The sequence below is a fragment of the Fukomys damarensis genome, unplaced genomic scaffold (genome assembly GCF_012274545.1).
Source record: "Fukomys damarensis isolate Sample0158 unplaced genomic scaffold, DMR_v1.0_HiC HiC_scaffold_4, whole genome shotgun sequence".
NCBI lineage: Eukaryota > Metazoa > Chordata > Mammalia > Rodentia > Bathyergidae > Fukomys > Fukomys damarensis.
In genome coordinates, this window is record NW_022900916.1 from 638,646 (window position 1) to 659,666 (window position 21,021).

The window sequence follows — 21,021 nt, forward strand, 5'->3', positions numbered from 1 at the left end:
ATATATATATACCTTTTCTTTCTCACTAGACTGTAAATTGCTTGAACAGCCATGACATTTATATTTATCTTTGCCACTATGCCTGGTACAGTGGTCGCTGATTAAATGCTTTTAAAATACACTGAGTTAATTTTCACACATTATAATATCAAGGCTCGTCAAGGCATTGTAATTACTGAGCTCATTCCTGAGATGAAAGAAAAGGAGTCTGTCTTAGATCCTATACCTCACAGCACTGACAGGATAACAGACACAGGGCAGGGAAAGATGAAAGCAGTCAGGACAGAAGAAACAGGAGCCCAGCCCAGACTTACTCTGTAGTCGCTCGAGGTCACGTAGAAGATGGGCAGGAATGCCAGCCAGATGATGCAGGTGGTGTACATGGTGAAGCCGATGAACTTGGCCTCGTTGAAGTTCTCGGGGCACTTCCTCGTCTTGAAGGCGTACACCGTGCACAGGATGACCAGGACCACGTCGTAGGCCAGAGAGATCAGCATGCTGGAGTCCCGCACGTTGCACTTCAGGATGACAGTCTCGCGCTTCTCGGGGAGGGTGTACCTCCTGGTGCCAGGGGCCTCAAGCACCAGCCACACAGACACCACCACGACTTGCACCAGAACGAGCCCCAGGCAGATGAAGACCTGAGAGCTGGGGCTGATGAATTTCGGCCTCTGTGCACCGTTCTTGACCCCGTCGAAGATGCGGGCGATGCAGTTTGTCTTGGTCAGCAGGGCAGAGTAACAGATGGCAAAGGAGGTCCCCAGCCCCAGCCGGCGCAGGGCGCAGATGATGGGCGACGGCTTGGCGATGAAGAAGAACGTCATGCAGTAGGACAGGCTGACCCCAAACAGCAGGATGTAGCAGAGCTCGCGGCCAGAGGCCTTGACCAAGGGCGTGTTGTTGTGCTTGATAAACACCGTTATGACCACACAGGTGCACAGGAAGCCCAGGCAGGCGATGGTGACGGGGCCGATGGCCCAGGCATCTTCCCACTTGATGTAGTCCTCAGGAAGATCAAAGCAGCCCGACAGGTCAGCCGAGGGCCAGCGCCCAGGCCCACAGTCCATGCAGGTGAACTCATCGGCCAGGTACTCGTAGTTCTCACAGGGGATGCAGATCCAGCAGCAGACGTCACCGGGCTGCATGCTCTTCATTTCATTGGGTGCACAGGGGTCGCTGCACTGGGACGTGGGGACTGAGTTGTGGGCCCAGTGGATGGAATCAACATCCAGGGACAAGGTCTCGGCCCAGTGGCCCACCTTCAGGTATGAGTATTTTCCACCTATGTCCTGGAAATTGAACACGTTGTATCGCCCCATTCCATCTCCAAAAGTGTCAAACTTGACGATGCTGTCTTCATCTTTATTTGGGACAAAAGGAGCTGTCGTATGCAGGATGAAAGAGGGGGAAAAAGAACACTGCTTAGGAGTCGTGTGTGTGATGGGTCAGTTACCCTGGGACACACACTTAGCAAGACTGAAGTAACGGAGGGTGCGGTCCCGAGGCCGACGGAATTCACCAGGTACCCCTGAAAGTACCCATCCAGCGCTTGGCGGTACTCATGCACTCACAGATTCCCTCACTCGGCACTACAGAGCGAGTCAGGCGCGCCAAGTGCCAGAGATAGAGTGCAAAGCGGGCAGCACAGGGCTCATCCTGAAAGCCTGCGGTCCTGGCGTGTGTGCAAATGCCTTCTCCTGAAAGAGCCACGCAGAGGTGGCTCAATTTCAGGGTCATTGATTATTTATTTTTGTGTAGTCATGAACATGCTCCTCATTTATTTTCACAAAAATGTAAAGTTAAGAAGACTTTTGCTCATTATAGATGCATCATGTACTTCTTTTAAATAGTTCTGATCCCTCAAATTTAAAAATTGAAAATCCTTCCTACTCCTTCAACTCTGAGTTTGAATGTCTGGAGTATATTCATTCTGACTATGCATACTCTTGCATCCATACCTAGCACACTCTTTTCTGTGCTACCGACCCTATGTAGCACATAGGTGAGCATGCATGAAAGTTTGGACCCAAGGGCACTGGGAAAGTGGCCTTCTTCAGCCTGCTCTTGTCCTGTGCCCACGGTTCCCAGAGCAGCAGGCCCCTGAGAGTCTGCGCTTCCTCCTTCTGGTCGCAGCTCCCAGGTCTCTCTGGGCACTGTCTACTCCCAGCCCCATCACCTTTTGGTGTGTTAAGATTCTCCAGCACAGTTTATCCTTCTTACATCTCAGCTTGCGTTTATAAGAAATACTGCATCTGAGCCACAGTGCTCTGGAGAGAGGCCGTGAGCTCCCTGAGGGCCAGCCCGCCCTCCTGGCCTCATTGGGGCCGCTCTCAGTCTCTCAGCCCTTCCTCTGTGCTGTCCTCAGGGTGTGGCCTTCCCGAGTTCCACACACCACTCAGTGAGCTCCCTATTTCACTCCACCAGCCGGTGGCTATTCCCTGTGACAAGGGCACACATGACCTCATGGCAGCCTTGCCAGTGCAGGCACCAGCAGGATCCACAGGGAAGCCTGGAGCATGCTGCAGTTTGCATGTGATACATGTGGAAAGATATTTCATAGGTGATGCCAGACAATGCTCCAGTCAACAGAGCACGAATCTTCACCCATAGCTCTTAACTTCTGCCCAAACTGATTCTGAAAGGATCTCAGTCTTATATGTGAAAAATAAAATCATAGAGGTTCTGGAAATAAATTTTACACTACTGAAAATACAGAAACTGTTCTAACACCAACTGTATGAATTTAAAGAGAATTCCAAGGAACAACCACCTAAGTAGCACAGGAGCACAAGCAATAGCCAGTACTGTCAACTAGGGATAGAACTGCAGACAAGGGGTACATTTCTAACTCATGAAGGAGCCAGCAGCCCGACTGGAAAATTAGCAAAGGATAGGAACAGGTATTTCTCCAAAAAGGAAAAGTCAAGTGGTTCTGAAACACATGAGAATATGCTCGACATTGGTCACAATATAGAAAAGTGCAAACTTTCAGAGGCAGAATAATCATCTTTCAAGACATCCAAGGTCCAGTCTCTGAGAAGGCGGAATGTCATGACAGCAGAGAGGAACTGAGGCTGCAGATGGAATCAGAGCTCCCAACTGTCTCCGAGAGCCCAGAGCGGCTCACCGGGCCTTCTCTGTGCAAGACAGCAGCAGAGCACCGGTCACAGCGAGGCGGGGAAGGCTCCCCAGTGCCCCCGGCTCTGAGTGCGTGGGTATGGGCGCAGAAGAAGCAAGGACACCTCATCCCTGGGCCACCTCAGTGCTGCAGACACTGCCTTTTCAGCCTTTTCACCCAGTCAGACCGTGCTGAACCTCACAGTGCCAGAACTGGGAGGTAATAAACACATCTGTGCTGTCAGCCACCAAGTCTGTACCGATCTGTTACAGCAGCAAAAGGGAACCAATCCACACCTATCACTGTTCTGCTTGCATCCTGTCACGGTGGCTGTAGGGAAGCAAGGACCTTTTCAGCCTGCTTTTGAGTGTGTAAGTTGTACATGCCTAAGGGGGGCACTTTGACAAATTCTTCGAAATTACAGATGCGTGTAACGTTTGACTTAGCAATTTCAACTTGTGGAATGCATTTTCAGATGGATTTGCCTGTGTATAAATGATATTTTTAATGTCGTTTACTGAAGGATTGCTTGGAACAAAAAACCTAGTTGTCAGTAGGGTTGGTGAATAATAAAGTGGAATGTGGTGTATCTGTGAAAAGAATGAGGCATTGTTCTTTGCACCCTGTATTTTAGACATGTTAGAAAACCTAAAAGCCACATTGCTGTGTGTGGGAAAAACAAGATGTTTAATAAGATATCTTTGCCATAAATTGTGAAAATAAACAACCTGCTTTTTTTTCCTGTGCAGAGAGAAACTCTGGAAAGAACTCTTGAGAGTACAGTTTAACTGTAAGCAAGAGACAGGAAATGCACAGGGCAGTGAAGGCAGGACAGAAATATTTACCAGGTGCTTTCATGCTTTCTGCATTTTGAAGCATGTGAATGTTTCAGTCATCAAAAATGAAATTATTAAGAAGCAAAACCATAGATTGACCATCTAAGAAAACCAGACACTTGGATAAGGTCTAGCCTGCATGAGAGACACTGAAAAAATAACAGAAAGGAGCTGAGGTAAAAGGTGGGCACTGAAGTGAGTGAAACCAAAAGCTTCACAACATTTGTGTGCTCTCAGAGACCCAGGAAGACACCGTCTCTTGGAGACGGGAGCAGGGCAGGCTCCAAAGGAGTTGGGACTGAGTTCCTGGAAAGAGAAGGCAGAAGAGGAAGTTAAGGCGAAGCCTCACAGTCTCTTTAAATGCAGGGAGAGGAGTAGGAAATATACCGGGGAAAGATCACTCTGGAGCTTCAGCGTTCAACCAGCAGGCACTCCAGGAAAGCAGGAGGAGGGAGGAGAACCCTGGGGAGGAGCAGCCCGCAGGAGAGGCGGGGCTCTCACTCTGGGAAATGTGCTGCGTTCTCCTCAAATTCTGTGCAGGGAGTATTTTGATAAAAATAAAGGAATTACAAAGTTTAAATATGAATAACTGAGCGAGGTCAGGCAGGACAGCTTATAAGGTAAATAAGTTGTGGAAGTGATACTCCGTAAATGTTACAGTGTCTGAAAAGTGGACAGTGAATAAACAAATCATTCTTTTGATGGAATTTCTTTATTTTAAATAAAACTTCACCTTTTACTAAATTGTTAAGTTGTGTGGCATGTAAGTGAAACAGTGTGATTTACGTCTAAATCCTTTAAATTCATGAAGTGCACTGACGTACTTGAGAGGAGTAGATTACAAATTCTAAACGAGTATTTCTTGTGAGGAGGAAGGCCCTGATTCTTTGTTGGAATAGGGCTGTGTGTCTGCACCAGAGAGAAAACAAAGGAAAGGAAAACCTAGAAGAAAAGGGTGAACTGTATTTGTGAAACATTCCAAAAGGGAGAATGCTCTTTTTCTTTTTCAGTACTGGGAATGGAACCCAGGGCCTTTGCACTGAGTGACATTCCCAGCACCCCCACCCTTTTCTTACCTTTTACCTCACAACAGCCTCTAAGTCATTCAATTGCCCAGGCTGAGCGTGAACTTGTGATCCACCTGTCTCAGCCTCCCAGAGTGCTGGGGTCATGATGTGCACCACCACGCCCAGCCAGGATGCGGCTGTTACTGAGGGATGATGCCAAACACAACAGAGGTCCGGGCAGTGACGGGACGGCTGAGGAAAGCAAGCTCCGTGAGGCCCAGGGACTGTGAGAGGCAGAGCAGCTGAGGGCTGGGGGCGCTGATGCTGCTGCCCTCTGGATGTGCTTGGAGTCACCCTGGCCGAATGGCGTGCTGGGGAAATAGCTGCGGCCAAGGGAGCGGAGCACTGATGCTCAGGCATCACCACAGGGTTCTCCAGTGTGGGGGCCGCCAGCGCTTGCTGTTTCTCATGCTGGACTTCACAAGGGAGCAGGGTTAACGGAGATGGAAAAATAAATCATTGTAGCTTTGAAAGACTGGTACTGCAGTACCAAAAAGGACACAAACTAAAAGGAGGAAAACAAGAACCACCAGTAAGTTAGCAGAACTTTAAAAAGGACATAGAATCTTCTCCAGAATCTAACTTCAAGCTCCTCATCACTCCAATGCCTCAAAACCAGGGCCGCCTCTTCAGAAGGAGGCCATCCGTGCATAGGGCAAGAGAACGGTTTCTCAGGGTAGCTCACAATCCAATCGGTGCTGACCCAGTTTCAAATGGATTTACATTTGAAACATTTAATGCTAGGAACACCAGCCCTCCTGGCCCATTTGGTGGAGAGAAGTCAAGTCCAACCTTTAAATACCATAACTCAATCACAGGAGGAAATTAAACAGCCTCTTTCCTTTTTTTTTTTTTCATTCTGCTTGGACAGAAGTCCAGTTAAGGAAAGATAGGAACACAGCAGGAAAGAGGCCCTGAGGAAAGGGGATGGGGCCTGCACTGCCCAGGCCACATTCATGAACACTCATGAAGACTGCACTGCTGGCCTCACTGAGTTCCTGCATGCATCTGAGGAGCTGCAGTGAAAACACAGATGAGAAGACAGAAGACAGCACCGCCCTGGGAAGAGGTCAAGAGGTGAAGGAACCAAGATCTGGCTACAATGAACAAAACTGTGTACAAACATCATGCAGCCCAAAGAGGAAATGACAAGAGCGAATCCCTGCCTGTCACAGCCTGTGGTCAGGACAAGACCACGGCGGCCTTTCTTTCTGTTCCCATCTGAGTGGTCAGCAGCTGGACAGTGCACTGCTCAGATCTCTTGGGACTTGTCCTCACGTGAAGACTGCTCAGCAAGGACCCCGCAGGCCCAGAGAAGGGGCCTGTGTGGGAAGCAAAAAGCAAGGATGGCATGTTATGCTAGAGGCTGTGACCCTCCCAAAGGAAATTTGAAAAGGACATTTTGGAAAGTTAATGTGGCGGAGGCTTCAGAATAGGGATTTACTGCTTCCCTATCTACACGCGGTCTTCATCGCAGTGTTGAGTCTCAGCATTATTGGCCATCCAGAGAGGAAAGATCCACTCTTAGTCTAAGCATGAAGAGCAGGAGACAGGTGCAGAGAAAGCAGAACCCAGTGCAAATAAGTGAGTCCAGTGCCTGCCCCAGCTCAGGGCACAGGGTTAGGTGGTCTCACTCTCATGATTTATTTTAAAATTGCTGGAAATCTCACAGTGGCCACTGACTCTGGGAGGGAACCTCTTCGCTGTAAGCTGATGCTATGACCACTTCTCTTTCTACCCTATTTCTCCAACTTCTGCCTCCTTACTAATAAATATTTTCTCTCATCCGCTTAATGAGTGTTTAGCTTTACAAAAAGTTTTCATGGAAGTACAATACATATGTAAAAGTTAGTGAATGACGACACAGTGAACACACATAATAACATCCAACTCCAAGAACATCACCAGCCTCTTGTGTCTCTTCCTGTACTCAGCCATTCCTCCTCCCAAGGTGACCACTGCCTTAGCTTCCACTACAGGGCTTTCAGAATAATGCCCCATCAACTGCACAGCCAGAGACGATAGAGATTTACTGCCTCAGTCAGGGCTGCCATCAGTGTCAGCAGGGCTGGTCCTCTGAGGGCCGAGAGGAGGAGTCTGTTCCATGTCTTCTCTGGCTTCTCTTCTTTCCTTGGCTCACAGATACATCACTCCTACTTTCTGCCTTAAAACAATCTTCTCTCTGTGTTTCTGTGCATCCACATTTTCCCTTCAAATAAAGACTGGTCATACTGGATTAAGGCCATCTTACTTGCTGTCTTCATTGCTGAAATACAATACCTGGCTACCAGAAATTAGAGGAGAGGTTTATTTTAGTTCACGGTTTGTAGAGGTTTCAGCCCATAGCCCACTGGCTCCCAGCAGGGCAACATGGCAGAGGGGCATCACGAGGAATAGCTACTCAGGGCACAGTGACTGGGATGCAGAGAGGAAAGAGAGGAGCTGGGAGGGAGAGTAACCCTTCCAGGTCACACCTCCAGTGACAGCCTCTTCTGACCAGACCCCACTTCCTAACATTAAGGCAGCTTTGAGCCCACATGATCCAGTCACCTCCCAGAGGCCTTGCTTATGAGTATGTGAGGCTCTTGGTCTTGGCAGGCATCTAGCTATAAATCATTATATATAACATTCTGTTATAACATTATCTATAACATTCTGTTCCTGGGCCCCAAAGGACTCATGTGTATCCCTTTATCCAAAATGCACTTAGTGCATCTCTAAGGGCTGCCTGAATCATAAAAGTTTCAGCACTGCCAAAAAGTTGAAGTCCAAAGTCTCCTCTGAGACTTGAGACAAACTCTTAGCTGTGAGCCTCTACAAAGATCCAAAGAAAGTTAAACACTGCTGGCATACAATGGCACAGGGTAAACATTCCCCTTCCCAAATCAAAAATCAGTGGGATAGACAGCAATGGGGCCAAAACAAGACCAAAATGCAGCAAGGCAAAAATCAAATCCCATAGGGATCCATGTCCAGATTCTGGGAAAGCTGGGGCAAGGTATGAACTCCAGAGAACTTGAGCAGCCACACTTCTGCGGCATTGCTGATGACTGCAATTTCCACAGTTTTTTCTTTTGGGCTGGCTTTACTAACTACTCAGCGCTTTTCTCAGATGTTCAAAATTCTTGACTCTGCCAGTTTCCTGGGGTCTCAACTCCACTGCACTTTTGGCTTCCCTCTTACAGCTTCATGCACTGCCCTCTCAGGGGAACAATGCCTGGCTTCTTAGGTCTTCTGAATTCTCAGTGGAAGCCTGCCTGATGCTACCACTCTTAGGTTCTGCATGTGCATAGAACAAGCATCAGGTGGATGGCACCAAGGTCTGCCACCAGCTCCAGCTGGAGACTGATCCTTTTGCATCATAACTGCAGGGACCTCTGAGTGCCTGGATGGTTGAGAACTGTGAACTTGAACCGAATCTCCAAATTTCCTACCTGGCTGTTCTTGTGCAGGGTCTCCTGGGGCTCTCTTCTCAAAACAATCCCTCACTTTTCCAATCTGAGCCTGTGAAGGCTAAGGTCTTTAAAAGTTCTGTGATGCCAAGTCCTCTTTTCTATTATCTTATTTTAATGTATTTGGCTTCTTCTTATTGGTCGTCTTTTCATCAACAAAACACTTCTCTGTCCCATCTTTATAGAACTTTCCTTTCTGGAGAAACTGAAACTTTTTTCTTTTAAAAGGCTTTTTGCTTCTGATTTTAAGTACCAACCTGGCTGAAAGCATCAAACAACATCCATGCTACAGCCTGAACAATGGGCTGCTTTGAAATTTCCTCTGCCAGATTAGTCTGCTGCCTTTGATCTCAGTTACCTGCAAAATCTTAGGATGTGAACAAAATGTAGACAAATTTTCCATCACAGTATACCACACATGTCTGGAGTGCAATTACCAGTGGGGTTCTGCCCAACTGAAACCTCCTGATACTGGTCTTTAACAGCTGAATTACTATCAGCATTCTGGTATTCTAAGATCTCACCAGAATCTCCCATTAATTTCAGCTTACAGCATTCTAGGGCTGCTTCTCCAGCCAAGTATCTCCAAACTTTTCCAATCTCTTTCCATGAACTAGTTCCAAAGGCCTTTGAATCATGTGGTCAGGTAGCGTCACAACAATGACCCCACTCCTGGCACCAAAGTTGTGTTAAATCACTTTCTTTGTTGCTGAGACACAATACTCAATACCCTCAAATTAAATGAAGAGAGGTTTATTTTGGCTCACAATTTGTGGAGGTTTCAGTCCAGAGTCTGCTGGGTCTAAGGCAGGACAGAATGGCACAGGGTACGGCAGAGGAATAGCTGCTCATGGAATGGCTACTGGGAAGCATAGATGGAAAGGCAAAGCAGAGGAGGGAGATTAGTCTGTACAGGCCATGTCCCCAGTGGTCCTCCTCTTCTGTCCAGGCCCTACTTGCTAACACCAAGTCATCTATAAGCCCTCATAATCCAGTCACCTTCTAAAAGACCTGCTTAGGAGCACACAAGGCTCTTGGGGGCCACCTAGATATAAATCATCACAAGGACTTAAACTTAGTGAGCTCATTCCAATTTGGTTACCTCTGTAAAGACTGTATTCCCAAATACTGCCCCACTCTGAGGTGTCGGGGTCAGGATTTGAACATATTTCTATGGGGGAGGACACACCTCCTTCCATAAAAACCATGCCACACTCTTGGCTGATATTTTAGTTGATATTAGTGTAACCATAAAATATGCGTTATTTTGCATCAAACACCTCTTGCTCAAAATTGTTTTGTGAGATTTGTGTAGTGATGAGGAGCTATAGTTGGTTTTTATAGTTGCTTTTACTTTAATGACAGAGTACTTCATCATATGATGTGCCACAATTTATTTTTCTATTCTTCTACTGATAGACATTAAAAAAATTTCTTTTAAGCTTATATAAAGAATGATCTGTTTTTAGTTGAGTTATCCCAGGAGCAAAGTTCAAGACTAAATTTGACCTTGAGGAATTGACTTGAGAGGCACTAGGGGAGAGGGGAACTAAGACATAAAGGAGAAAGTATCCAACACAGGGCACACTGGTGAGTGAGTCAGGCTGGGGTGTGCCTCTGGGAGTCTGGGTGCTGTTGGAGGTGTAGACAGGAATGGGGTGCAGCACTCTAGCCTGTTCATAAGCCAGGTGGGCAGGGCTCACCCATCATGGCTGGTGGCTATCCAGGTTGCCAATGTCAGTGCACACCTAGCCTGTTCCAACTGTAGGGGGAAGAGTTCCTGTGCCTGGGCAGATCTCCCAGGCCAAGTATTACAGGTGCTCTGCTGGGAACCAGTCAGCAAGCCCGAGACTCAGAAGGCAAGGAACAATGACAGCTTCTACCCTGCACCAGGGTCACTCTGGGTGTGTCTTCTGGAGTACATATGTATGGTTTCATGTGTGTGTGTCTGTGTGTCTGTGTCTGTGTGTGTGCATGCACATTTGTGTGATGGTGAAAGTGTATGGAATTCCAGTTGTTTAACATTCTTAATGTCTTTGACATTCCATTTTAGACATTCTGATTGAAAAATGGTGGGATCCCATTAGGATATTTGTTAACTAGCTCCTTCCTGATACTGACTGAAGCTGAGTGCTTTTTCATAGATCAATTGAAAATTTGGAAATATTCTTTTAAATAGTTTCTTTTCCAGTCTCACCTATTTTGTTTTTCTGAATTTTGAAATTTGATTTGCAGAGAAATTTTAAATCCTGGAAATGAGTCCTTTCCAAATGTTTGTGTTGCAAAGATCTTTTCCCAGTTGGTGGCTTGACTTTTCACAGGTTTGTGTTGTCCAATAAACATAGATTCTTCATTTTAATGCTCAATAAATTCTTAATTCTAATGTCTGATTTGTTCATTTGTTTCTGTTTCATCAACTTTGTGATTAGTATTTTTATCACTTTAACAAGCCTTTACCTATCCTAAGATTATGAATACATATGTGAAGGTTTCTGGTGCTGAATGAATTTCAGAACACTGTGCCACTCAGTTGCTCACCTGTCCTGTGTGTTGTGTATTTTGTTTTGGGGACATTGAGGCCAATTCATTGAAAGAGTGTCCATCTCCTCACAAAATCCCCAGTCTCTCTACAGCAGGGACAATGACTGTTTCATAGGGCAAGGTAGGCATGCAGGAAGCAGGCCTTCATTAACTGCTTTCTAAATGGATCGCTAGACTTACTAGAGTTACCTTAGGAACTCAGAATCATGCCAATGTGTATGCATAATAGATTGATTAAACAGGGATCAGAGGAAATGATCCTTAGCCTCACATCTGGACACACTCTCCTGTGGTCAAGGTTTCTGAGGTTAATGACTGGCTAGGGCATCCAGTGGAGAAGACGAGAGCCTGCTGGGAACAGGCGAGGGTTGGGTCCTGGTGTCAGTGCTGACATGGAGAGACTGGCATAGTTTGAAAATCCCAATCTGTGTTGTAAATGGAAAGCACCCAGGCCTGAAAAATTTCTGATGGTTTCAGCATCCCAAGATGAGGACTTCCTGTCTTCTCCTCCCCATGGCATTTCCCACACAGGAGTCTCCCTGTCCTCTCCCTTATCACACACTCTGCTGCCACAGATCCCTATCGTACCCCTTTTCCATCTCCTGAGAAACCCTCACCAGCCCTGGCCAGGAAAGCGGCACACTGGCATCTGTAGCAGGAGCCGGGATGCATCCTCTGAGCAGCAGAGCAAGGGCTCTGCTCCAAGGGAGCCCTGTAGGGTCTCCACGTGAGCTCAAAGCTAAGAACACTGTGGGGCTCAAAGATTCACCAGTGTGTGTCAGGCTGTGAGCACAGGCTGTGACTTCTGGAGGCAAATTTAATCTGTTTTCACATCTTTTAATGTGACCAGCTCACGGAGTAGAGCACAAATGAAGAATAAAAAGAGAAGAAAAGAGGGGACAAAGGCTTTCCCAAGACAAAGTTGGCTAGAAACAAACATCTGTGACTTGGGGAAAGAGAAGATAAGAGTGTCCCATTGTTTTGCCCTTATGTGACTTCTCTGCCCACTGTCCCATAGACCCACATGCCACACAACAGTGGACTATGTGTGGCAAGGGCAGAAGGTGCACACACGGGGGATCCCTGCTTGAGGTAAGCAAATCAGCAGCACAGCCATCAAAAGAGGACTTGACTTTGGAAGCAGAGCTGATGATGCTGAGGCACATCCTCACAGTGACAAGAGCACTGAATGGAGCAAGCTTCCTCATCCTTAAGCAAACAAGAGACTTCTCTGAGAAAAAGCAGAACAGCAGAGGCTTTACTCATCCTTAGAGGACAAGTGTGCCAAAGATAAGGACAGCAGTTTAGCGTGCAGCCACTGGAGTTTCTATGGGGAAACAAATTGATTTCTGTTCTCCTGCCTGACGCCTGCACGGACACATTTGGCTCTCTGTGTAGCGTCATTGAGAGAGAACAGGAGTGCTTCTCCTGTCAGCACACCGTTCCATTGTCATGAGTGTCATGAGCCACTGTAGCACAGCTCAGTCTTCTGTCTTCACAGCAAGTGGCTGTGCCACTGACCAGTAAGATTCCAAGTGACCTTGTGAGGTCATTCAGCCTGTCTACAAATTGCTAGGAAATTCCACACCTGTATCATCCAGAAAAGTTTCTATCCCCCTGAAGTAAATGCAGTGACAAAATACAAATTATACTTTAAAAAGTTCTCTCTGTGACATTGTTTTATTCTGAATTATTCTAAGCATAATGGTACTAAGGGTATCACAAATCTGATTATTTTGTTCCTTTTTAGAAAACATTCCTAGAAATCGATCAACCCAGGAAGGCGTTCCAGCTCATTTAAGTCTTACTCACCTCCTTAGTTGTGTTAATTGGTAAGGTAGGTAAATTGATTGTTACAGTGCCTTAACAGCTCTTACACATAGCACTTAAACTTTTCTCCTTCTCTGTCTTGCTTTACTAAACTCTCACATCTCCCACCTCATACTTTTACCAAGCAACCAGGGGATAGGGAGTGGTCAAAACTCAGATCTTCGCCCACAGGCATCCTTTGAACAGCCAGAGAAGGTTAGTAGTTAATAGTGTGTTAAAGTTATGGCATGCAGATGTTAGCACCCCCAGGTGAGTGACAGTGAAGGAAACACAGACTCTCTTCTGGCTCTTCTACTCCTGTTTGTTCTTCCTCTCCTTTCCATACCTTTGTCTTCCCAGTATTCACTCTTGCCAGGTAGCACAGAGTGAAACCAACTCTGATCAGCGTGGCCCATGCTGTGTGTTACCACTCCAAGGCCCCATCAAAGAACAGTATCAGAAGCCATCATTGATCAGAGTCTGATGATGGAATCTGATGTCTCAGCTGAGAAAGAATTTGAGACAAGAGGTTTGTCCAGCTTTCCTAACATGACGTCTTTTGGAGAAGGAAGAACACTTTTGTTCCTAGACCACATTTTAGCTTCAGTCTTAGGAAGAAGAACTGTTGTCCTCATGTGTCCTATTTTCTTCCCGTACGCCCAGATCTGATTGGCGGCATGTGACGTTCACTGGCCCTTCTCCCCTAGTGGGCAGGACCACAGCACATGAAGAGCCAGCCATCTGTGAGCAGGTCTACCTCCAGGGCTCCTGAGGGGTGGCCAGCCTCTCAAGCATGGCCTCAGCCATTTCTGTGCCATCTTTGCACCTCCTCTTCAAGAGCTGGCCTTGGCAGCCCCCGAGCCTCCTCTGGGCCCTCTGATCCACCCCCACCAAGTAGGGAAGGAAGATCCGCTGCCCCTCTTCCACATGGGGGTTTGGCTTCATAGGCTTGAGGTCTGCTCTAAAGATTCAGTTACTCCGATGGGGGCTGTGAACACCAAAGAGTCTTAGGCTCTGGTCTGTTTCCAGTTGTAATATCAGATAAGTCCTTTTAATGCAGGGTAGTGGGAGAGATGAAGTACTCACCTAGTGATTAACAAAACTGAAGTGTATTTCCTCTTGGCTGTTGATTCTTATGTGTTTAGAATCCAGTAAAGAAAATGAAGAAAGTAGAATTTGGGCAATGCATTCTATCCTACATGAGAAATCCCTCTGCTGGTTCTAGTTAATAAAATGGATTAAGAAAGGGGAAGAGAGCAGTAAAGAGGAAAGGACACCCAATTGATCAAAAAGTGATTTAAAGGTAGTGCTCAAATTTCAGAAGTTTGTTTTCTTTCAAATAGGAGTTATGAAGCCCATGTACAGACACGGGACCACAAAGGACCAGGGCAGTAGAACAGAGCGCAGAAAGACAGAGGGAGGCCAGGAGGAAAGAGGGATGGTGATGCACCCGGCTTGTCCATCTCTGCCTCTCGGTTGGATGCAGGCTGCTGCTGGTACCCGATTCGGGTTCTCCTAACAGAATGCAGGGTATGAACAGCAACCCACATGACGTCCAGCACGCAGGGAGTGCTGTGCGATGGCGCAGCACTATTGCCACCAGGGACTATTGTGACAGCCTTCTAGCTGATATCTTGGGCCCGCTCTCTCCTCTTCTTTTCCAGTGCACACTTCTTATAAAATGTCCTCAAGTCCCCACAACCAGAAGTATCCCACCGCCCCACTGAATGGAGGCCTGGATGGTTTTCCTGTGGTGAGCAGCCATGTTACCAGAGATTTCATTTAGGGAAAAAGAAATAGTCTAAGAAAAAAGATTTGTAATCAGGCAACCTGGTTAACAAAGATAGAGTTGGTTCTTAGAGCATCGAATTGGCGAGTCTGCCCGGAGAATCACCCAGTGACTGATTTACACATACACTTTCTCTGTCTGAGCTATCGGGCTCTGTTTACTTTATTTAGGGATACACAACATTTGGCGATTTGGTCCATCATCAAGTTCTGGCCCACAGGGTAAACCCTCACGGACCCTGGCACCTCTCCAACCCCCACCGCCCACACAGGAGCTCTTTGTCCACACACAGCCTGACTTTCCACGGGCAGCTTTGTTCAGCATTCTCTGTGCTCTGCACCCCTTCCTTCCCTGTGACCCTTTGTCCCCTAAGGCCAGCACACACATTGTTTCTGCTGCCCTTGGTGTTGCTCAGCTGAAAGCGCCCCTCCTCCCTGGGCTTTCAGGTGCAGTGTTCCTTTGCTTTGGAATTCAGCACCTTTCCCCTTTACCGTACGTCTCTTACCATTCCTGCTTTATCATCATTCCGTTGTGACTTCCTCAGGGCTCCAACTAACCTTAATTATCTTTCAAAAGGAGTTGCAAGCCAGGACCTACGGGTTAAATGTGGCCGAGAAACGTTTCATTTGTCCTGCTCTATATTCTCAAAGCACTGAAGTAAATGTCCAGGGCCTTTAACGTCACAGCAGCTCCGTTCCCAGAGCTCATCAAGATGCCCAATGAGTCACTTGAATTTCCCTCCCTTTAAACACAGTCATTCAGGTTCTAAAACTGCTTGGGTTAAGACAGATGCCACTGTCTCAAACATGTCAAAGGAGGAGAAAAAAGCCTACCAGTTAGAAGGAACATTATGGAGGAAAAGGTTTTTAAGTTTGATTTTCTTGTGAAGCAGAAGAGAGGGGGATGTGCTAGGGAGTGTGGAGGTGCAGAACACGAGGAAAGGGCTACAGCAGCACCCTGAGGCTCTGCTGGGTGCCCTGGACACACACCTTCCCTGGGACACTGGCCACCCTGCGTGGTCCTGGCCTTCACTGAGTCCCTTGCTGGAATCTGATGCCTGGGCTGGGTTTTCAGCCTTGCCACGTGCTGGTCCCTTTTTAAAATCTCGTGTTAACCTGCGTTTAGTGTGAGCACGCGTAGTACGATGCCTAACATGTGCAGAGTCTCATGTAGCTGCTGACTTGATCGTTAGAGTGCTTGCCACTTGTTAGACATTCAGGGCCTGTTGAGTGGACACGTGAGTGAATCTGTACCACTAGGGTGTGACCAGTGTGCTACAGCAGCCAGCTGGCTTCCTGAGCTTCGGTCGCACAGCTTGGGCCCACGCCTAAGACTGTATGGTTGACCCTGGGCTTCTCAAGCTACCCACCATGGGGTGAAGATGTGACCCAGTTCTTTCTAGTTAAAATATGTTTGCTCTTTCTTCAGCCTTTCCTTGGAGTGTATCATCTGTGCTAGTGTCTCTTCTCCAAGCTTTTGCTGGGAAATCACTTGTGAATTAACTGAGTCCTCACCCACAAATCTTGCCTGTTTACTTCTGCTACCGTTGGGTGTTACAACATGGCACACACACACACACACACACACACACACGCCCAGCATGCTCATAGTCATGTTGGTCTGGGCTGGCATGAGATATCTCGGCTGTGGACACGAGGAAGAAGGAACATGTGACCGGCCTCTTGGCACCTCAGGGGCACCTCTGCTAGCAGCCCAGATGGCCCAGAAAGAGAAACACCTGAGCACATTTCCAGTGCAGTGCTCTCGTCTGCAGAAGCAGGGATGTGTTTTCTTTCCCTCAGAGAACCCGTAAGATTTGGGGTAACAGGAAGGTGCCTTATGAACTGCTGCACCTAATGCCCAGCACTTGGCAGGCAAACATGTGCTGGAGGGATGAATGAGGAGCCAGGGAAGGGGGACTAACGTGAGACATAAACATCAACTAAGTCTCACTGGGTAAAATTCTTATCAATATCTACATTGTTCCATAACATTGTGTTTGGTGTTAATCCTTCGAGTCTTTTATCTGAAAACTGAGAGCCATTTAGAAGTGAAGTCTACTGTAAAAGGTACCCAACACACACAGCCTTCTTCATTTACCTGAAAAATCCAATTTAAGGTATTCATTTCCATGATCTATTTTAAAATAAGACTAAGAGACAACAGGAGCAACTCCCCTCCTCTCCACCCTGCGCCAAGGCTGGACCCATTGGAAGCCTGCAGCTCTGCCTGACTTTCAGCCCACGTGAGCGCAGATGCTTCGCCCGGTGCTGGGTCTGACGGCCCAGGGTCTTTCCCACACCACTCACACCCTCCCCAGGTGTTCCATGCCTGGCTTCTTTCCCTATGAAAACTGCCCAAAAGAAGTGCATGACTACTGGTTATAGAACCAACCGGAGCCTAGATTTAAATCACTGTAACGCATAAGTTCATTTTCTAAAAATAAGAATTTATACTACATAAAATAAAATAAAAGCCTTGCTGTAGCCATGAGCAAAGTAGCAGCCACAGACATTAACATGGTAACCTGGGAAGAGACAATGTTTGGAATGGAAAGTAAGAATCTGAGGGTTCTCGGGAGTCTTTCCCATCTCCAGGTTCGTACAAAGTCGGGCACATTCTCTTACACGCCCACTTTCTGTCCCCTTTGTGGTTTGATCTCAGAGGACCCTCTGCAGGGCAGGAAGACTGCTTTGTGACTACTTTGATTTTAGCAATACTTTTCACTTTAGAACTAGCCATGGACAACTTTGGAAAGGCGTGGAGATGCTCTGTGATTTTGGCATTCAAGGCTTAGAAGGTCACATGCCTTGGATCAAGTACCCTGAGGAATGAATCACCCTGTGGAAGCTGTGGTTTCCTGGCGAGGCTGCTCTGTCTGCTGGCCAGGGCCGCTGTGAAGCACTGGTCCCAGACCCACTGGGCAGCACTTAGCTTGATCTCAGCCTCTCTGTCTCTGACTGGCCCTGCTGGAATGGCCACTGTTCAGTACTGTTCTTGAAACAGTTTCCAATTTGTCCTGAGAACATTTCTTCTGTCAGCTTTAGGATTTACGATTGTCATTCTTGAATGCACAATATGGTAACTTGTTTGAGGCACACGCAATAGCATTTTTAAGGTAGTAAGTGGAATGAATGTAAAGTCTTTCTCTCGAAGCTTTGCTCAGTAATGCGTGATTTCAGAAGGAAGAAATTTGCAAATATTGTTGCATAACAAAGGAGAAAGGTGAAAAATTATTTTTCTTAGATTTCCTGCTTCCCACACATTCATAAACACATACAATGACAGCTGTTTCTATCTTCATCCTAGGGATCTGGCAAATGGCATCAAGAACCTCCAGCTGTGCTAAGTGTGGTGTACAGTGAAGCGCCCTTTCCAGTGGAGGAGGTTCCAGAAGCTCATGGGATACACTCTGTAAGCAGACGCCTCTCACAGCAAGGCTGTCTGAGCTGGGTCCTGTGGTCACTGCACGAAGGCCAAGGAGACAGTGTAGCTTTCCTGCCCACTCAGGGTCAGAAGTCGGAGCAGCGAGGCAGCACATGGTGTCCAGGAGAGAAGTTTCCAATCCACGGTGACTGTCCCTGCCCAGGAACATGACCTTGCTCTTCACAGCACTGTAGGGCCAGAGCTTCCTCTTTCATTGCTAACTGAATTTGGCTTCAGGGATTTTGGCACAGCTGGGAAGTGGCCACGGCTGCAGGCACCTGTTGCACATTGAGGCCTTCGGCATATGCACATCTTTGCTCCTAAGTACTTCCCTTTCTCTGCTCCACTGTGTGCCTCCTCCACAGCCCCTCCTCTTAATCTTACACACATTGCTGCAGGGCATCTATCTGACTACCTGCTATGTGCCAATTGTCCCACTGAACTTAAATGGCTCAACAGATTGAGTTCTGAGTGACAATTTACAGATGAGGGAACTTAGTATAAAAGAGATGGAGTCAGGTTAACTAGTAAGTGAAAGTCCCAGGAACAAGTGAAGGTCTGAACAGCCATGGTTTTTAGTATAAGATGATCTGTCTCACTTTACCCAGCTTCTCAGATCTTCAGTCTAACTTACATATTTGTTCTTCCTGCCTCCAAGTGCTGACTTACCTCAGCTGTTATCGTGGCTTGCCTGGTTGTCCTGAAGGCAGAGCCCGTGTTCCACTCATCCTTAGCATGCAGCCTGAGAGACACAAGGTGAGCCCAGCAGGGCGCCTGGTGAGTGAGCAATAAGGAGTGACAAACCAGGCGTCCCTTTCAGGCAGTCACCACGTTACCTTCATAGTGTGACTTGCAGCTTTCTGTGAGTGAGTCTTTGGGCACAAACCCATTTTCGATTGTCACCATGGAAAGCAGTGGTCCACAGTAGAAGGAGTGGCCTGGGTGTCTTGAAGTACAAGACAATGCCTAAAGATGTGACCCCAGGTGTGTGTGTGTGTGTGTGTGTGTGTGTGCGCACGTGCACTGTCTTGTGTGTTCACTTCAGTGGGTCCAAATTTCCTTTGTGTCTTTAAATTGCACACTGGATAGTTGCTTCTGTGACTTGAGCGCCTACTGGATATTGTTTCAATATCCAATAAATGCTACTGTTTCAAGCATCTCATTCTCTGATAACTTTTGAGACTATATCTGTGAGTTTAATTTTGAACAACTAAAAAGAAAGAACTGTCTCTTTTTAGTTAAAGGGGGAGATGTTGAAAAACCTAGAAAGCCTAAAGCTTTCTCCCTCTCCCTTAATTCACACATGTCCTTTCACTCCTGGTAGCATTACTATCACAGTCCTAAAATGGCCCAGAAAGTCTAGATTATATCCTTCCAGAGGACAGTGAGTGTGCTGGCCGACTTCCCTCCTTCAGTGGAAAGCCCTGAGCCCCTATTCCTCTTCACCTCCAAATGCTGTCAGAACCATTCTCTTAAAGCTGTTTGCTACATCACCCCTGGCAAACCCCTCAGTGAGGCTGCGGATATAGCTCAGGGGGAGAGCGTGGGAGTAAGGCTGGGGTTGTGGACCCTGTACTGCAAGAACAAAGACATGAAACCCTTCAGTAGTTTTCTCCTTCAAGAGCAGCAGTTCTCAACAAACATGATGTCCTCTGTACCTCTCCAACAAAGGCTGGGTCCTCCTGCTCTCACCCGCAACGCTGTCCCCCACTACCACTCTGTGCTCCAGGAATGCCAGACGTTCCCAGGCCTGAAATGGTTCTGCATGGCTTTGCCTGTTCCTCTGCACATGCAGTTCCTTTGCCTGGGTCTTTGTTTACTTGTCTAATTTTTATTTGTCTTGAGAAATGTATTATTTTTATTGACCCTCTCAAATTAGAATATGGGAAGCTTCTTTGTATCTCCATAGTACTGAATTTAGCATCAGTTCATTCATTCCTTTCACATCCACTATATGTGAGGGATCTAACAGTGATGAACACAACTTCGATCCTTGTTCTCAAGGAAATCACCATGGTGAGCTACAGGTTAAATTTGACAAGTGCTATGACAAAACCTAAAACGAGAAAGTGGTACAGAGAGTGGTGAGCAAAGGTGGTGTATGTGATCAGGGAAGGCTTCTTTAGGGAAGCAATAGTTGCACTGAGCTTACAGAATGTCTGGGGAAGAATATCCCAGCAGATTCCATATGGAAGGAACAGCAAACAGAATTCTCAAGGCTGGGAAGGCTTGTGTGCACTGGATCCACACAAAGCAAGGGGAAGAGGTGCAAGACATGGAGCTGGAGTGTCAAGTAGGGGACAGGATCAGAAGGGCCTGATGCATTCTCGGAATGTACTTAGGTGTCATTCTTTTATAAGCAAAAAGTGCTCATAGGACACGATGAAGTTTGAACTTTTAACAGCACATTCTAGTTTCTATGTGGACAAGGAAATTAGGAGCATAAGGATGGAGACAAGGAAAATCATTAAGTTTCAGAAGCTGAAGTAAGAGATGATGGGGAGATGAGATGAAAAGTAGAGAACAATATTTTTCCCCTTTGGGAAGGCAGAGAAAGAGAGGAAAAGTGAAAATAAAGCTCTTTGAGTTTTAAACTGAACATGCTAACCCTGAGCTGCTTTTAGATAACTAAGAAACGATGGCAAAAAAGTCATCACATAAACACTCTAGTTGCCAGCAGACAGACCAGGGAACAGGGAGGAGATCTGTAATTATCCTGTAGATGGTGTTGATGTCAGGAACTAGGGGAGCCGTGCAGAAGGACAGACAGGACTGAGACTTGAGACAGCCCACCATTCGAATCTGGACCCAGGATGAGGAGGAGAAAATTGCCAAGCAGGCTGAGAGAAGGGTCAAGGTGCCTGGGGGGGTGGGGTGGGGGCAGAGGGTGGAATCTCAGGTGTCTGTAGAAGTACTGTGAACATAACAGAAGTGATGATGCCAAAGAGCACAGGAGGAAGTGAATGGTCAGCTTGTGTCCAAG

General features: G+C 47.0%; 1 protein-coding gene across 1 annotated transcript in view; it reads right to left on the minus strand.

Annotated features, from left to right (window-relative positions):
• Grm3 (glutamate metabotropic receptor 3) overlaps window positions 1-21,021 on the minus strand; it is a 70,950-nt gene that overhangs the window by 16,779 nt on the left and 33,150 nt on the right. The window contains exon 4 of the mRNA XM_033758239.1: window positions 315-1,381. Coding sequence (XP_033614130.1) covers window positions 315-1,381 — 1,067 coding nt within the window. The remainder of the gene's footprint in view (window positions 1-314; window positions 1,382-21,021) is intronic.